At 46.2% G+C, this 16,415-nt stretch overlaps 1 protein-coding gene across 5 annotated transcripts in view; it reads right to left on the bottom strand.

The window, feature by feature from the left end:
* The window catches only part of NHSL1 (NHS like 1), a 97,688-nt gene that overhangs the window by 59,428 nt on the left and 21,845 nt on the right, over window positions 1–16,415 (bottom strand). For 4 of the 5 annotated variants that reach the window (XM_032184301.1, XM_032184302.1, XM_032184304.1 and 1 more), the window contains exon 1: window positions 7,848–8,044. The exons of the other annotated variant lie outside the window; for it this stretch is intronic. In XM_032184301.1, the coding sequence (XP_032040192.1) occupies window positions 7,848–8,016 (169 nt within the window). In that variant the 5' untranslated portion in view covers window positions 8,017–8,044. Of the gene's footprint in view, window positions 1–7,847; window positions 8,045–16,415 lie in introns of those variants that run through there. 5 annotated transcript variants of the gene reach the window in all.

Genomic DNA, 16,415 nt, shown 5'->3' with positions numbered 1-16,415 from the left:
GGGGAATGCGCAGAGCAGCGGATGCCACAAACGACAAACCTCAATTCACAGCAAAAACATAGGCAAACTACACCAAAGGCAAATTGTGAGTAATCTGCAAAGGAGAAATGTAGGGTTAAAGGAAAAAAAAAAAAAACATCCTGTACAACAAAGAGCGGAATGAAACTGAAGCTGACCACTTTATGTTATTCGCTATTATAAGAGCACTCTAAAACAAGCCAGCGCTGGAGTGACAACAACAAGGGCGCATCGTCCTTCTCTATTCCACTGTACTATGCAAACTTTGCAACCGAAATAAGAATAGTTGCCATGGTGAAAAGGGCAAGGCGAAGGAGAGGCTGCTGCTGCACGCGGAGACTGCCACCTACAGCGCCGCAGCCTCGCTGGCTGCCGCGTCGGCGTCCACCAGACCGTGCTAATTGCAGTCTGGGGGTGACGGCGAGAAGTCACCACTCGTGTACTCCTAACCTACATTTCCTGCCTGAGAGAACCACCGAGCATCCTCTGCCAGTGGCTGCTGGATTCAGGCAGCACCGTAAAAAAGTAGAGGGCAGCTTTCTGAAGCCTCGCTTGCAGGAAGAACAACACCAACATCCTAAAACACAATCCAGTACTGCAAACCAGCAGCAACCAGCTCACTGTTTGCTTTTTGTTGTGGGTATTTTGCACAAGCTAACCCTATAGCTTCACAGTTTCAATATTTTACTGCATCTCTGCTAGAGAGTAAACACTGCCATAGGAAGCCCAATTCAGCTCAAGGCTTAACACAACTAGAGAAAGAGCCTACAAGTTTGCAGCAAAATCACAACAAGTACAAAAATCAACAAGTTTTGTGCTTCTTTTGGCTCCTCTAGCATTGCTCCCATGGCAAACTGCTCCCAGCAGAGAGGGTGCTTCCATCGGTACAGACGCAGACAAAGGCAGACAGCTATGTGCTAACAAGCCTGGCTTCGGCAAATTACCAAACAAATTCACCACCAACTTGCAGAGAGTGCTTTCCTGAGCACACAGTCGTCATTCAAGGCACAATCCTTTCCACTCAGATGTAAATATAATAATTTAACGGGGGGGGGGGGGAAATACAAATTTGTTCTAAAACTGGGATCCCAGCCGCTAACACCATGCACCCTGTCATTCTGGGGTTTGTTCTCTGAAGATCCCACTCAGTTCATTTTCTCTTCTCCACCATTAAGTAGCCTTCACTCCATTCCTCCATCTCCCATATGGTTAACATGAATGTGGCAATTAATATGCAATTAATAAAATGGTGCGATCAACTGCTTTTGTTCCCAGAAGCAGCTGGTCTGCATGTTACAGCGTAATTAGACAAATTAAGACGTACCGCTTTTGTCTGCCGATGAACTGACAGCACGGCTCATGCTTAAATGTCACTAAGCCTATTGGCATTTAGGATTATTTTAAACACGTCTTTTTTTATTAACACTGGAAGGTATCAGTGAGCCAGATTTATACGTTGCCGGCTGCAACGACAGCAAGGTGCAAGTTTGCTTGACCTCCCAATGTTTGCACAAGCCCACCAAGGGTTAACAGCAGAAGTGAGCTATTCCAGAGAGCGAGCGTGCTTCTCCTTGAGCAGCACAGAGCTGGTGGCTCTGCATCAGGGACAAAGGCAGATCTGATCTGTAGCTGTGCCCAGGCAGAGGCTTGCAGATCTTGAAGCCACCTACAAAGGATGAAGCAGCGTGCACAATTTTCCATTTGCCATCAGATTAGGTTAGGGAAAGGAGAGAAGAAAAATCTTCTGTGATCTACGAGACTTCACACCGCTTCCTTCGGGAGGCGTTCGTCTGGGCTCTGCAGGAGGAGAGGCGGAGGAGAAGAAGTCTTTGATGATTTTTGTATGTAGGAACAGTTAACAAGACAAGCAACCAGGAGGATTTCTGCTGCAGGAGCACTGCAAATGAGCCCAACGGTACAAAAGCCCCTTACCACCACAGGACATGTGCAGGCACACAGCCATCCTCGGCAGCTAGGAGCAGATGCACGGAAGGCACTGATCTGCAGAGTCCTGAAAAATAGGCTCCAGAAGGGCCGATAGGAGTATCTGCCTCGTTAATTGGAGAATTTGCTTTTCTGCTCCTCTGGCACAAGAAAATGCACTTCAGCTATAAAGCCTGGCTACCTTTTATCACTTCATCTCACAGTGCTGGCCTGTTGGGGAAGAGGCAATAAGAAGCAAGGCACAGCAAAATGGATTTTGATAACGCTACCATCATCCATTTCTGATTGCTAGTGTGACTCCATTAGCCAGGCCGATAAAGGCATCCCCTGAAACGCTTGTGTCATTTCTGTGGCATTTAACATCGTCCTTGTCAGGTTTCAGCTTTAATCTGCTTTAAGCCTAATTTTCTTAAAACACTCAAAACTAATTATTACCTACAGTGCACCAGAAAGAGCAACTTCCAGTAAGACACTGTCCCCACCATCCAGGAACTTTAATCAGACGAAGCACCGAGGAGCCTTTCCATTCTGTTTTTCATCATCCTCAAGCACCAGCTTTCAAGTCTCACCTGTTTCACACCTGGGTTGGCACTTACGCTGCTCCTCCTCCTTAATCACAGCAGATGCTCACTGCTAAAATTGCTAAAGACACCGCAGAAAAGCTGTCTCGGAGCTCCCCGATTTTTTTCAGATTCCTCCAGGCACACTTGAGGGATGTTACCGAGCTCCCTATCAAAGCCTCCCCGCCTCTTCCTTGCGCTCCTCAGAGCCACACACGGTTTCTTGTTTGGTCACACGCGAATAGGAAGGCATAAAAAACATCCACCACCAGCACCATGCTGCAAGCGAACACAAATTCCGGCGTTTGGACCTGGCAGCACACAGCAAGGCTAGCAGTGCGTTTTCTTTCAGCGAGGCAACACACCAGGGCCTTCGTACTCGTGCTGCTCATTCACTTCTCACAGTGTTTTATGGCATCCCAGCAGTAACCAGTGTTCAGCATTTGGGCCCCCAGCACAAGAAGGACATGGACCTGTTAGAACAAGTCCAGAGGAGGGCCATGGGGATGATCAGAGGGCTGGAGCACCCCTCCTGCAAAGACAGGCTGAGAGTTGGGGTTGTTCAGCCTGGAGAAGAAAAGGCTCCAGGAAGGCCTTACAGTGGCCTGCCAGTGCCCAGAGGAGGCCTACAGGAAAGCTGGGGAGGGACTCTGTCAGGGGGTGTGGTGACAGGGCAAGGAGAAATGGCTTTAACCTAAAAGAGGGTAGGTTTAGATTAGACATCAAGAAGAAATTCTTCACTGTGAGGGCGGTGAGGCCCTGGCACAGGCTGCCCAGAGAAGCTGTGGATGCCCCATCCCTGGAGGTGTTCAAGGCCAGGCTGGATGGGGCTTTGGGCAACCTGGTCTGGTGGGAGGTGTCCCTGCCCATGGCAGGGGGTTGGAATGAGATGGGCTTTGAGGTCCCTTCCAACCCAAACCATTCTGTGATTCTGTCATTTTCCAAGTTCATCCCTGCTCCTCCTGCCCTCCCTGCACACATCCACAGCACTCTCGTGCCTCTCCAAAGGGCTTATGAGCTGCATCTCAACAGCTTCATTAGGCACAGGAGACCAAGACCAGGTGCCTGGCCAGGACACGACCAACCCAGAGGCAGGGAGGTTTGCTCTGTACGGCTCATGCAGGGAACCTGCAGCAAGACAAGCCAGAAATGCAACACGCGTACTGTGACACTGAGAAAGGTTGTCATTTATCCAAGACCTGAAGTAATTTTATACAAACGGACAAGTTCCTTTGCTTTGCAAGGCATTGATGGCTTTTTTGGCCAAATGAATAAAAATTCCAAGAAACAAACAGGCATTGGATAAGCCCTTGTTAAGAACACTGACAGAAAAGCAGGATTATTATTTTTTTTTTAAAGCATGCAATACAAATTATATTCATGTTGCTTTTTGTCCCAAAAACAAACCCGTCTTGTTTGTGCTGTCTGTGTCAGCTGTTACGGTACAAGCTCGGTGCCCCAGCTAAAGCCGGGCGCTGGGCTGGGCAGCCCCTTGCATCGGGCTTTGTGAGCAGTCACCACGGCCATTCAGCGGCAGAGACTGAGCCCTTCTGTCACTTACACCACCGAAGGCCACAAAGGCTTGCTCAGTGCTCTGCAAGGCCCGGCTCTGGGAGGGATGCAAAGCGATGCAGTCTTTGTTTCGTGCTGCTAAATGAGAAGGCAAAGTTAATTCTTTGCCTCCCAAGCCACAAGTATTTTGGCATTTTTTTTTCTTTAATTTAACTTCTTTTAATTGGGAAATTTAAATCTCATAGCTTTGGGAACAGAAACCTGGGGAAAAAAAAAAAAAAAAAGACATTGCAAATAGTGAATAACAAAATGCCTTACTCGGCTCTTTATAGATAGGTTTAGTTATTATTCTTTCAAATTCTATATGTTTTTCACAAAACACACATCATGCAGAAAGGTCTCGGTTTTGCAGTTAAGGCAGAGCTGTTGTCCTTAGAAAGGGCAATGAATGAGAAAGAATAGAGCATTCTTTCATGAGCTACTGGGCAACAAAACATGGAGAAAAAGTCCCAATAACTGAAGCTACTGTTTAACAAACATTCGAAGTAATCTAGTACTGCAATTGGCTCCCTCCCATGTCTGCGAAAGAAGGGGAAAACCTCCAAAATCCTTACCAAAACAGCTCTGGCACAAAAAGCAGAAGGGTGCCATAGTTGAGCTAGGTTAGCAACAGCATACTGCATCTTTAAACTCTGATAGAATTTGATGAAAATTTGCTAAAACACGAAGCAGTGATGCTCACCGCAAGAGGCAGGCGATACTCCCGACAGGAGGAGGTGCCAGTCTCCAACGGCAGCAGTCACTGCCAACAGGCTCTGATGCCAAATTCAGCAGGCATTTAAAACAAAACAACCCTTGGGATTTCTGCCAAGCCCGGTCATCTTAGCACCTCAGCGTGGCTTTGCTGCAGGAAAAGCAGCTACCAGCCATGCACCAGCGCTGGGGCTGGTCAGGAATCGTGAATACACACATGATGGTGACCATCCCTCTGCTGCCCTAATGCTGGTTTTCTTCCAGGTTGGAAGTCTGATACAAGGTGTATTCCTGACCTCCGGCTCTTTTCAGTCACACATCATCTATTTTCAATGAACGTGGCAGTAAAGAGTGGCAGAAGAAAACCATCATGGATGCTGAAACAAGGCTGAGCTGGTAAGGCTCAACCTTCGCTTTGCTGTATCCCTACGTTGACGTTTTTATCACTGTTCCTACAGCTGAAAACAAACCACCAAGCCCTAACCCGGTCACTTGATCACCACAGCTGCAGCATCACAACCCAAATGCATGCTCGAGTATTTTGCTCCAGGAACACCAGAGGTGACCAGGGACCAGGGGGTTCTGCTGCAGGACCTCAACATCCCTCGGAGAGGAAGCTGGCCCCACATGGGAGCAAGTCCAACAATTTGACTTTATTATGCTTTCAGACAGCAGCAACGCTGCCGAGGGCATTTTCTACTGAGTAAATCAGCACTGTGAAACCTCTCGAAACACAGTTCTCATGGCGCTCGATAAGGACCCCAAAGGGAGGCCTTTATCACCAGAGATAAAGCTGGGCCAATAATCACCTGCTGTGCTCGGCAGTTATCACTTGACCCGGTCCCAGAAAGCACTTCCACGCTGAAACACTTTTGTTCCTTAAAATAAACATTAACAGAGGTTAAAAGCAACACAACTCTCCCTATCTCAAAGAGAAATAGGACCTGTCCAGCAAATAACACTTGTAACGGATGGCTTAATTGCGTTCCCATTCTTCTGTTTCCACGGGGTGCGAAGGGACAAGAAGGAAAGGGAGCCAACCAGACCAGCCTGGCCCTATGTGCTGGTACCATGGGCAGAAAAGTTAGGGCAGAAAACAGGGCAACCGATTTTTCCACTCACCATTTAAAGGACTCAGCGTTAAATATGGAAAGTTCAATGGCTTGTAATTCAGACAGAACAAATAAAATCTGCAGGATCGCAGCAGACATCAGTGAAACTCAACGTGAGGAAGCCAGCAATAAACTCGGTCTAAAACATATAAAAGTTTATCACTGGGGGACAGAAACAGCTTTTAAAAGCTTTAGTAGGTCACAAGTACCCTGCTGAATTGCTTATACGTGTGCTATGTTACGAATCGACACAATTGCACACATGCACATGGTTTTTGTAACAGTCAGCAGAACGATACAGAGTTCGTCTCTCTTCACTAGGGAAATACTGAAGCAACACCAGAAAGGTGAATGCACCTGGGCAGGATGAGCAGATGCTCCTGCTGCATATCTGGGATCGAAATCCCACAACTGAGCTGTGTGAAAACTTCCTGGGTTCTGCTTGGCACGGCTACGGCATTGCTCCAGCTCTGAGGCCTGAAGGAAACTCAGTGGTGCCTTGGACAGACCCAGCTGTTTACACACAAAACCAAGAGTTTCAGAGCACTGCTCTGTTCCCCAGGCCTCTCCCTACTCACCTTCTGGGTTTTATACTTCAAACCTCAGGAAGGGGGGATGAGCACCTTTCTGTGCAGAAGAATGGGCTGCAGGGAGCCACCTGCATGCTCTACCTACGGTCCCTGCTCCCATCTCCGTGCCCCAGAGCACTTGGCTGCCTCTGAGGGCACCAGAACAGCTCTGAACGCCAGCTTCACACCTTCCTGCCAGGACCAAACGAAGCTGCCAGGCGGCAGGAGCTTTGAAATTGCCTCCCCCTGGCCAGCATGGCACCAAGGAGCTGTGTCTTGCCCCCTGAGGCATCACAGGAGCAGCTTCCTGACACCTCCAGGCAGCCCCAGCTCCTCTAGCGCTGATGCCACGTGATTGCACATGAAGTGTAATGCAGCCAACAGAACTGCATGTGGTTTCACTGCCTGGGCTAGCATCTTGGGCTGGACGCCGATTTATCAATCACTGGTAACATCTAGGCATTGTCACATCATAAGCATGAGGCTACTGAGGAAAAAAGGAAATCAACACAGTTGCAAACATCATAACGCACTTAAAAAAAAAATAAAATCAAAGGAAGAAGGCCTGCTGCAAGATAGCCAGACAGCTGGTCTTTGCAGGAAAAGCTTCCTTTGTCTCGTGAAATTTCCCCCCCATCACCCTTAAATACAGTTTTTGGAGCAGCCATTCCACGAACAGCTGGGTGCCTTTGCTTAGGTTGTCAAAAAAAAAAAGGAAGGCAAGCAATACGGCTGAAAACAAAACAGCTGAGCGTTACCATTGTCTATCCTGTGCTCTCTCCTTTCCCCATCTGTATTTGCTAATGAAACTTGAAACTGTACAGATTTGAAAAAGAGACAGTCATCACAATTCAGGAATTCTTTCTGCTCACATTCAGAGGGAACACAACCTTAGACCCAAGGTTATTCAAAAGCAGATTTCTTTCAGAGTAAGTCCTCATCGGCTGCACTAAAGGTCTTTGAACATTAGACCTTTTTCTTCCTCCTCCCAGCCTTTTCATCCACCGATTATTTCTACGGCTTTCAGTTAGGGCGATGTGTCAACAGCTCCACTCCCCTAAAACAACAATTTAGCTGAAAAGGAGTAGCACTGAACTCAGAGCAAGTGCTCGAGGCCTCCCAAACACAGACATATCACATGCACAAAGACACTGCCACACAGTGTTAACTTAGCCCACCGGATGCAGCATTTACAGACACTCTTCTGAAGTGAAAATACATTCTTTTCATACAAAAATTCTTCCCAATCCCTTCACCCTCCGAAACAGTAAAAGAATATGAATGTTTTATCCATTTGCAAATCCATTCCTGTTATGTATTCCCTGAATAAACGCGACACTGAACAACCACCAGCTACCGAGGAGGAATTGCTCTCTTACTCGGCCAGAAGTTGTCGTCCTCCTTGCTCAGCACCCGTCTCTGGAGGCGCCCGGGCAGCCTGGCGTGCCCATTGCCCATCCTGCCGGAGTGCAGTGGGATGAGTTCCTCTTCCTCATCATCATCCTCGCAGCCGGGCTGCCACTTGCTCCTGCTGAGGCAGCCGACCATGGGGTCGGCGGGCAGGCAGTGCACATAGGCGATCATTGTCAGCCGCTGCTCTCAAGGATGTCCCCGCTGTCCCCAGTGGCTACTTGGGAGCCGAAGGGAGTGGCCTGCTCATAACCCTTGAGCGGACGCATTCAGGGCGCTGCAAAGGGAAAGATTTTCTCCTCCTGTGCTCAGACAGGCTAAACTACTTGGTTGTGCTGCAAACGGCGCAGAGCCAGAAACCAGCGGCTGCACGGGGCTGCGAAACGGAGGCATCTGCCCCAGCCTCCTCCTGTCCTGCCTCTGCCCGAGCCTGCTGCTCCTCTTAAGCTTTATCCCCGATTATTCAGCACCCCCTGAACTACAGGTAGCAGGGCTGTACGCAGATGGCCGCAGCCAAGGAGCTTATTTAAAGCTCACCGGCTGTAATCGCTGTGACACTGACAGCCAGCGGGCCGCTGCGGGGCAGGGATCTGCCAGCAGCAGGGGCATTTGCATTCTTCCAGGCTGCAAGAGCAGAAAAGATACACAGAATAAAGAAAAAAAAAAAAAAACCACAGTGTGGCAATTTCCATGCTTGGGTTTTAGGAAGGACACCCCCTTTTCCAGTCGGAAGCACAGCAATTGCCACCAGAGGAAGCAGCAGGTATCTTCCAGGTTAGGCTGCAGCCGGGTTTCTGGTGAGCACAAAGAACCAGCAGTTCCCAGTTCACACCCAATTAGTACTTCATAAATAAACACATCCCCACAACATTTCTAGAGGATAGGCATTACTCCTATTTAAGGATGAAGACGGTCTCAAAGGGATTTAGGAACCTGCCCACGGAGAGGAAAAGCCAGGATTACAATTATCCTGGGTTCTTCCACCCACAGGCCAGCAGCCTGCAGCACCTCTCCCAAATGCTGCAGAACCGAGGATGTTTCCACGCTGGTTTCCACACCAGCCCTAATCTCGCATCCCCTGCACTGTTTGCCTTCAGGGCTCGGGAATCGTGCCCTTCCTGGGCTGTTCAGCCAGCTCAGCACGCTCAGACTGGGACAGCAAGGGAAACAGCACAGACACCACCCTGCACAGTCATACATCCTCAGCAACTTTCTAAAGTTTGGGTTGACTTGATATTGTTTGACTCTTGGCCTGCCTCCTTAACTCCTCTTCATGGATGCTCTGGTCTCAACTCACACCAGTCATCAAAGCTACCGCTCTACAGTAGTGTCAGGTAAGTATTCATGTATTTTAGAAAAGGCTTTTTTGCTGACTGGTTGGTATCTGGAACAAACTTTCGGGCAGAAAAATCCCTGGTTAGGGAAAAAAATAAAAGAAGTCAGACACAGACCTGCTGCCACCTGCATCCCCAGCCCCATCCCAGAACACAACGTGTGCGTGCAGGCTGCCTGCGGGCACCGCACCAGAGTGGCATCCAGATTCAGGCATGCAAAATGCACAGCACCACCCAGCATAAACCGTCTGCAAAACTGAGTCAACGGTGCTGGCAACGTGTAGAAAACTAGCCAGAAACTGGCTGGCTTTGGTTTGTTTTCGTTTAATGTTCTGCTACTTTGCGCAGTGATCTGAATGAAATATTTCCACTATATAACGTTTTATAGACACCTCACAGGGTTGAATCTCAGCAAACTTGCCAACCAATGAAAACAGGTCTTAGAATGACAAGTGCCAGAAAACTTTAATGAACAGAGATGAAACAAGCCCTGTCCCAGGAAAAGTCCCTGTCTAAAAGATGCACAAAAGTTGGTGTTTTGTATTTATTTCTGCTGCACGGCCTGCAGACAGAAACATTGTCTTTTATGAGGCAAGAATACAGCTGGATTTATGCAAAGCTTTTTATTTTAACAACTCAAAATCATATTATCAAATTGTATTTCACAAGCTGATGTCATCACAACGCCATGCAACTGCTACTTGATGTGAAAGCGAGTTGTAGTTGTACACCTCAAGCCAACAGTGCTCTGTAACACGCAGTGCTAACATGGGTGCAATAAAATGGTGGAAAATGGCAAAATTCAGTGTTCAGCAGACTGAGATGTTCCCAAGCACTTAACAAGATAACAAAGGATAACATATTGGCCTGCAGACCCAATAACGTTTAACACGCACTTCTCCAGACTACAGAAATGCTCCATTAGCCATGTTTTCAATGCATGCTCACGAAGGAAGGCTGACACACGATAATGGGATCAGGGCTGAAATCCAGTTTAACAAGTATATTTACCATATGGCAGGCATTAATGTCCACACAATTTTTTTTGTGTGTAAAGAATAAGTCTGTTCTTCCCTGGAGCCTGGAAGGCCTTGGTACCATACACGATACAGGATCTGATGACGGTGATGACCTCAGCTATTAGCAAAGGAGGAACCGTAACGAGTTAGGAAGAGGATGTGCCGTTCTCATGTGAGGAAGGCATTGTGTACTTTGCTAAATGCACCTTAACAAAAAAACATAAAAGCAATTATTTTATACTGTAAACGTATGGAGCAATAATCCGAGTCAAAGTTTCACCTGAAATCTTACCATAAAATTCCTGATTGAGCTTCACATAGTCTACTTCAACTAAAGGGTTGTTTTATTCTTTTTTTTTTTCTAAAAAGCACAGAAGTGAGGCTGATCATTTTTCTCAGCCTTGAGCTATTATTAATATAAAGATTTCCCTAAATAGCATTTTATTTCCTTTATTATTCTTTTTCACGCTGTTTAAAAATTGCACTATTAGTAATTCAAGTACAAATGTTCTGAGCAGATTGTTAGACACGCATGTGCATCCTTTTATCAGCATATTTCATGTTTGCTAAGCCATCTCTTTACAGCTTCTTGGGCTCTGTTAGGGAGAGTTTGAATAATTAGAGAGCAAATTGATTACGTTATACTGGAAACAACATTTGGTCTGAAGAAAAAAGGTGGTTATGAGTTTGATGGACACCCAAAACTGTGACTAACTTGGTGATTACGAGAAACAAAATAAAAAGACAACCAAAGAAAACATCAGCCCTCCCATTAGACATGCCTACGTGCTCCTGACCTCCCAAACCGGCAGAGATACTGATGACTTATTACATGTAGGAGTTTTAAAAGCCTACGGGATGTGCATAATGGAAACACAGGGGATTAGGAATCACAAAGTATGGGCATGGCAGTCCTACCCTGATATCAACATAATCCTTCCAAATATGCCACATGAGAAACTTGATCATGGGTCTTTACGTACAATTTGCGGATCCTCTGTGTAGAAAAAAAATAGTAACATACACAATGTAGTAAAATAACAGTGCCTCTATCAACACCACGCACAACAAAACCAAACCATCAAATCCGGTAATTTCCAATGCGAGCCCAGCAGCCACATGTGAAATTAAAGGGAGGTGGTAGAAATCCGCGGGGATGAACTCTGCCCTCATTAGACAGCGACTCTATTTATAACCGCGGAGGGTTGATGCATTCTGGGCTTTTCAGCTGATCAGCTGGAGGGTTGAATTGTAGTTACAGTTCTTTTTAAACCAACAAGCAAACAAACCAGTGCATCTGAAGCCCTGGCTCACGTTTGCTAAACACACAGAAGTAGACAAAAGCTGGAGAATTTCACAAAGAAAGGAAAAACAAAAACCCCAAACCCTTGAGGTATTATAATTCTTTTTTTTTTTTTTAACTGAAAATGAGTATGTCAGACAGGAAGGGAGCAGGATGTACCAGCTTTACAGTTTCTGAAGCAAGTCAAACATTTGAAGAGCTCTTACAATGCTGAGACATCAATGAGCACCAGAGATGAAGGGGCCGTGGGAGGGGTGGCCGCCCTGCAGCCAGGATGTGCACCAAGCTTCACGCTGCTCCGAAAGCTCTCTCCACACGGCCACGTTCACATTCCCTGGCATTAGCACTGTCCATGAATACGCTCACGGGATTATTTTTATCAGATGCTTGCTATTGTACAGCATACATCAAGCTTTTAACCCCCCCCTTTTTTTTAAGGACGTAAGTAATAAGGCCTGTGCAGCTGGAAGAGCTTGAACGGCACGGCAACTAAAAGCAACACTGACAACAAAATGCACTTTGTAAAAGCTACGGCAACTGATGCTGGCAACTGTGCTGACAGACTGGGTGCCAGCCCCTGAAGGCAGGCTGCGGTGGCTCCTGGTGTCGGAACTGCAAGCCGCAATTTTTGGGTGCCATCCCTGGGCAAAGCTCAGCCCTCTGCACGGTGCTGAACCTGCAGCCCATCCACACAGCTCGCACCCGTACAACTCGGGCACAACAGGAAGACAGAAAGCAAACAAACAATGTAAAAATGAGCATTGTGAAGAATCAATGCCCTGGTGAAAAGCAAAAACGTCTTTTAAAACCCCCCTGACAGAAGTTTGTTTCTGGTGCTCTCTACCAACTCCATCCCTATTCACAAAACAGCTCCTCTGGTTTTGTCTTCACTCTGAGCTCAAAATGAACATGCTTCCCATTAAAACCATGCAGAGATTGCTCCACATACTTTTGGTATCTTTGCTTCCAACAGCCCTTTCCTGCTTCTTTATATACAAACCTCTTGTGCCTCCCTGCCTCATCAGTTCTCAGCACACCCATGACTCTCGCTTTTATGCCTTAATTTCATTTTTCCTTTGCTGTTATGTAATAGCCCTCCGTAATTATTTTTAATCCAATAAGTATTTTGAGATACGGCGTACATGTAAGGTGCTGGAGGAGAAGAAGCACACGTATTACATTATTGGCAGTCCCTGGGTACTTAAAAATACACTTGTGTGTTGCAATTGTTCATCTTTCAATTTGAAAGCCCAATTAAGAGCAACAAACAGTGTCTTTTGTTTGATATCAACTCCTGATCGTATTCAAACAAGAAAGCAAATAAAGCCAGCAGTGAAAGCAGCAGGCAGATCAGACAAATCTTTCTGTTCTTTGCCGGTTTAGCTCTGCCGCCATACGGAAGTGAGGCTTTTGCTGAGGTGAAGCGTTTGGGGTAGTACCTTTTGGGAAGCGGACTGCTGCTGGGAAGGGGGGCAACGCACCCTTGGGCACAAGGACGGGGACATCAGAGAGACAGAAGCAATTCCTGGCTTCAAGGGCGAGGTCCCACATTTCTGAAAATATGGAGCAAGAGATGACCCACCAGAAGCCGGGGGGAGCAGGCAGCTCCCAGCCTGGATGGCCATGCAAGCGGCACTGTAGGCCCGCACGCCGTGCAAACAGAGGAGACAAGGCACTGGGAGATGATTTCACAGCCCGTGCTAATGGCAGCTCACAGTGGTGGCAGGATTGCCCAGAGCAGCTCTGCTTATTAACCTCTTTACCGTGGTAACAGAGAAGGAAAGAAGCCACCCTCCCGACCCTTTTTCTCTCACCATTCTTGCAGATTCAGAAGCCCATGGGGGGACACGGAGCAGCAGTAACCTCCCACCCAGCAGCTCAATGAAACGTGGGACTCCACACTTGATGAAGGGGGGTCAATAAAAACCAAAGCAACCTGTTTTGCTTCACAAAAGCCTCCACCGAAAGCCCCCCACCAGAAGGCTGCAGCCCCCCAGCCCATGTCCTTCTGGAGAGGAGCTTCTCGGCCTGGGACTGACACCACCACTGCCCTCCACACGTGGTGCCACCTCCCGCTGCCTCAGGCGGGGGCACAGCCCAGAGGCTGAAAAGATCCAAAGCCCTATAGAGAGAGGTCAATTTTTGGTGGATGTTGCTACAGCCATGTCATTTTCTGCATGCCAGAATGCCTCAATGAGTTCGGCGCAGAAAAATGCTCTTATCCTTCACACTAAAGGAAGAAAGAAGCGTGGTTTTGCTAATATTTCAGCTGCACACTTGCTTGGCTCTGGGTGTCCCTCCCAGTGCAGCCCTCGCCACCTCCCTGTCCCTCAGGACCTCACAGCCACCGCTCCAGGCTACGCGCCCTCTTCCCATGGCACTCGCTACTGCGGGCGTAGCTTTTCACAGTCGTCGCTGGCTGGTTAAGATAAGGGAGTTTCATTATTTTTTAACGCACAGCTGATGAGAAAAGTAACCCTGTCACACGCTTCTGCCCACAGCCTAAGGAAAGCTTGCGCCTCAGCACAGAGAAGCACATTGAAAGAGCTAAACCAATATTTTATATCAAATATCACCACATTAACCTGGAATGGGTCAGCACAAAATTTTTAATCTAAGGCATCACATTTGCTTGCAAACGGTATTTATGCAAGATAAGCCAGTTAGAATTAGCTTCTTAGGAGTTACGGATAGATACGGCCTGCATACTTTACAGCAGGTCACATAAAGGCTTTTGAAAAAAAGTAGGTAAACTCTTGGATTTGCAGATCATGGCAGAGGAATGCATCAAATTCCATTAGAAAGAGTAATGACAAAAATATGTGGCCATTACCATGGAAAGATTAGGTTAATGAGGAGCAGTACAAAGTAGCAGTATTTCAATCCAAGACAAAGTTACACCCTAAGAATGTTCTTCTTGAGTCCAGGGATCAATAAGATATCCATATGCTATGTAAACTTTTAGTATCAATTATATAGTCTTTTTTTCTTTTTTTTAACCAAAAAAAAAAAAGCATAGTGATTTGTCTGTTTTGTGTCTTCTACAGCAGACTTTCTGGAGTGCTGTTTCATGCAGAACACACCGTTACTGGCTAAAGGCAATTGTTCTTACAATTACAATATCTGATTTGGCAACAAAACGATTAAACACAAGTGTTATAGCTACTCCAGCCTACCAATGCCCTTCTTTTTCGGCACCTCAAGTTACTGCTCTGCAAAAGAATACAAGTGAAATGGTGAGCTTCACAAAATCATCCAGGAAGGGCAGCTGTCTGTGTACCTGCCACAGTCAGCATACAAATTAATATATCCCGTTGTCTATGGGTTTCAATTTCTGTCTGTTCAGTAGCAATAATAATACTGTTAATTCTAAAATTCCAAGCAGTACCCTCAAAAAGACCCCCTCTAGACTACTCTCCCCACGTGCAGATATTATTGGGTCAGGGAATAATTTTGTATTCAGCATGCCTGACTGAGCAATGCAAAATGTGTCTTGGCCCATATCAAAAACACGAACCATGACATAGTAAATTTATATAATTTTCCAAGTCTATGCTTCTGGTAATTTCAGAATTACTTGTTATGGAATTACAGGTTTTGACAAAATACATCTTCCTCAGACTATTGATCAAGGTAAGTTTGGAGCTGAACAAATCATTATAAACTTTGATGCTCTTCAAAAGAGTCACTCAGCTTTTACATGTATTTTGTCCCTCCTGATAGATTTCTTTTTAAAGAAAAATGACAGTAAAGCCCCACAAATTAGGATGATAATTCAAGACTAGGTTTCAAAATTTTAGTGGAAAAGTAAAATTATTTTAAACTCATTTAGAAGAACCCTTTAAGAAAAGAAGTCGGAAGAAAATCAAAATATAAATGGACATAAGATGGGCATACGTGTGTTGTTTTTTATCAAATAAAAAGATAAACAGCATAACAGCTCTTTATATTGTGTAAGAAAGCAAGCACAGAAAGCCATGTTTCAAAATCTACAGACTTAATTACACCCCAGGTAGATTTCAAGTTAAAATCAAACAAGAGTTTTTATTCTTTGAAATTCCAGCTAGAGGATGAGAGGAAATGTCTCTCTGCAGGCACTATTGCAAAGACAAAAAGCACCGGGGTCCCACAAAGATAGCAAGGGGCTGGCTCAAGCTGCCCACTGTTGAGTTTCTGTGGATAAAGTTTCCAGGCATTCCGGTGCATGTAGGAAAACTGGTTCTGACTGATACTGATCTGCAAGCCTGGGTTATCTGGGGTCTTCTGATATTTCCAACCTACAACTAAAGAATTATTTCAGCTCCAAGATTTTAAGAAAAACACCAGCAAAAAAAAAATAATTCCTTAAAAAAGATCCACAGAATTATCCAAACAACGGCTGTGCACACTGGCTATTTACTTAGCACTTAGCAGCCATAGGAATCTCGCCTTCAAGAAACTGCATTTTCGTGATACTTCAGGCACGCCTTCTACGCAATCAGGTTCTCTCAGTTCCAGTGATGAATCTGTGGTGTGTTTTATTACTTTAAATGTAAACATAAATGTAAATTTCCTAATGCAAATGTATTTTGCAAACTTGAAGTGATTAGCCCACGTATCCACATGAGCTCGTGCTTATGTGGAGTCTGATAAGCAAAGCAACCTCTCCTCAGGAAAACACCACAAGGAGCCATCAGAGACCTTGGAGCTACAAGCTGCTTGGCCCACCGGGGTCGAATACACCTCGTGGCAGCAGCCCCAGGACAGCCACGAGGCAGTGGCACAGTCCTCACCAGTCACACCTCTACAGGACATACCCAGGGTCCACAACAACACAATTTTGACACTTGGACTAAGGAAAATAAGGCTTAGAAAAGAATCAGAAACTGTTTTCCAAACACT

This window comes from Aythya fuligula, chromosome 3 (assembly GCF_009819795.1).
Source record: "Aythya fuligula isolate bAytFul2 chromosome 3, bAytFul2.pri, whole genome shotgun sequence".
Classification (NCBI taxonomy): Eukaryota; Metazoa; Chordata; class Aves; order Anseriformes; family Anatidae; genus Aythya; species Aythya fuligula.
The sequence above is the reverse complement of the archived record's forward strand: the minus strand, read 5'-3'. Positions and strand labels throughout refer to the sequence as shown.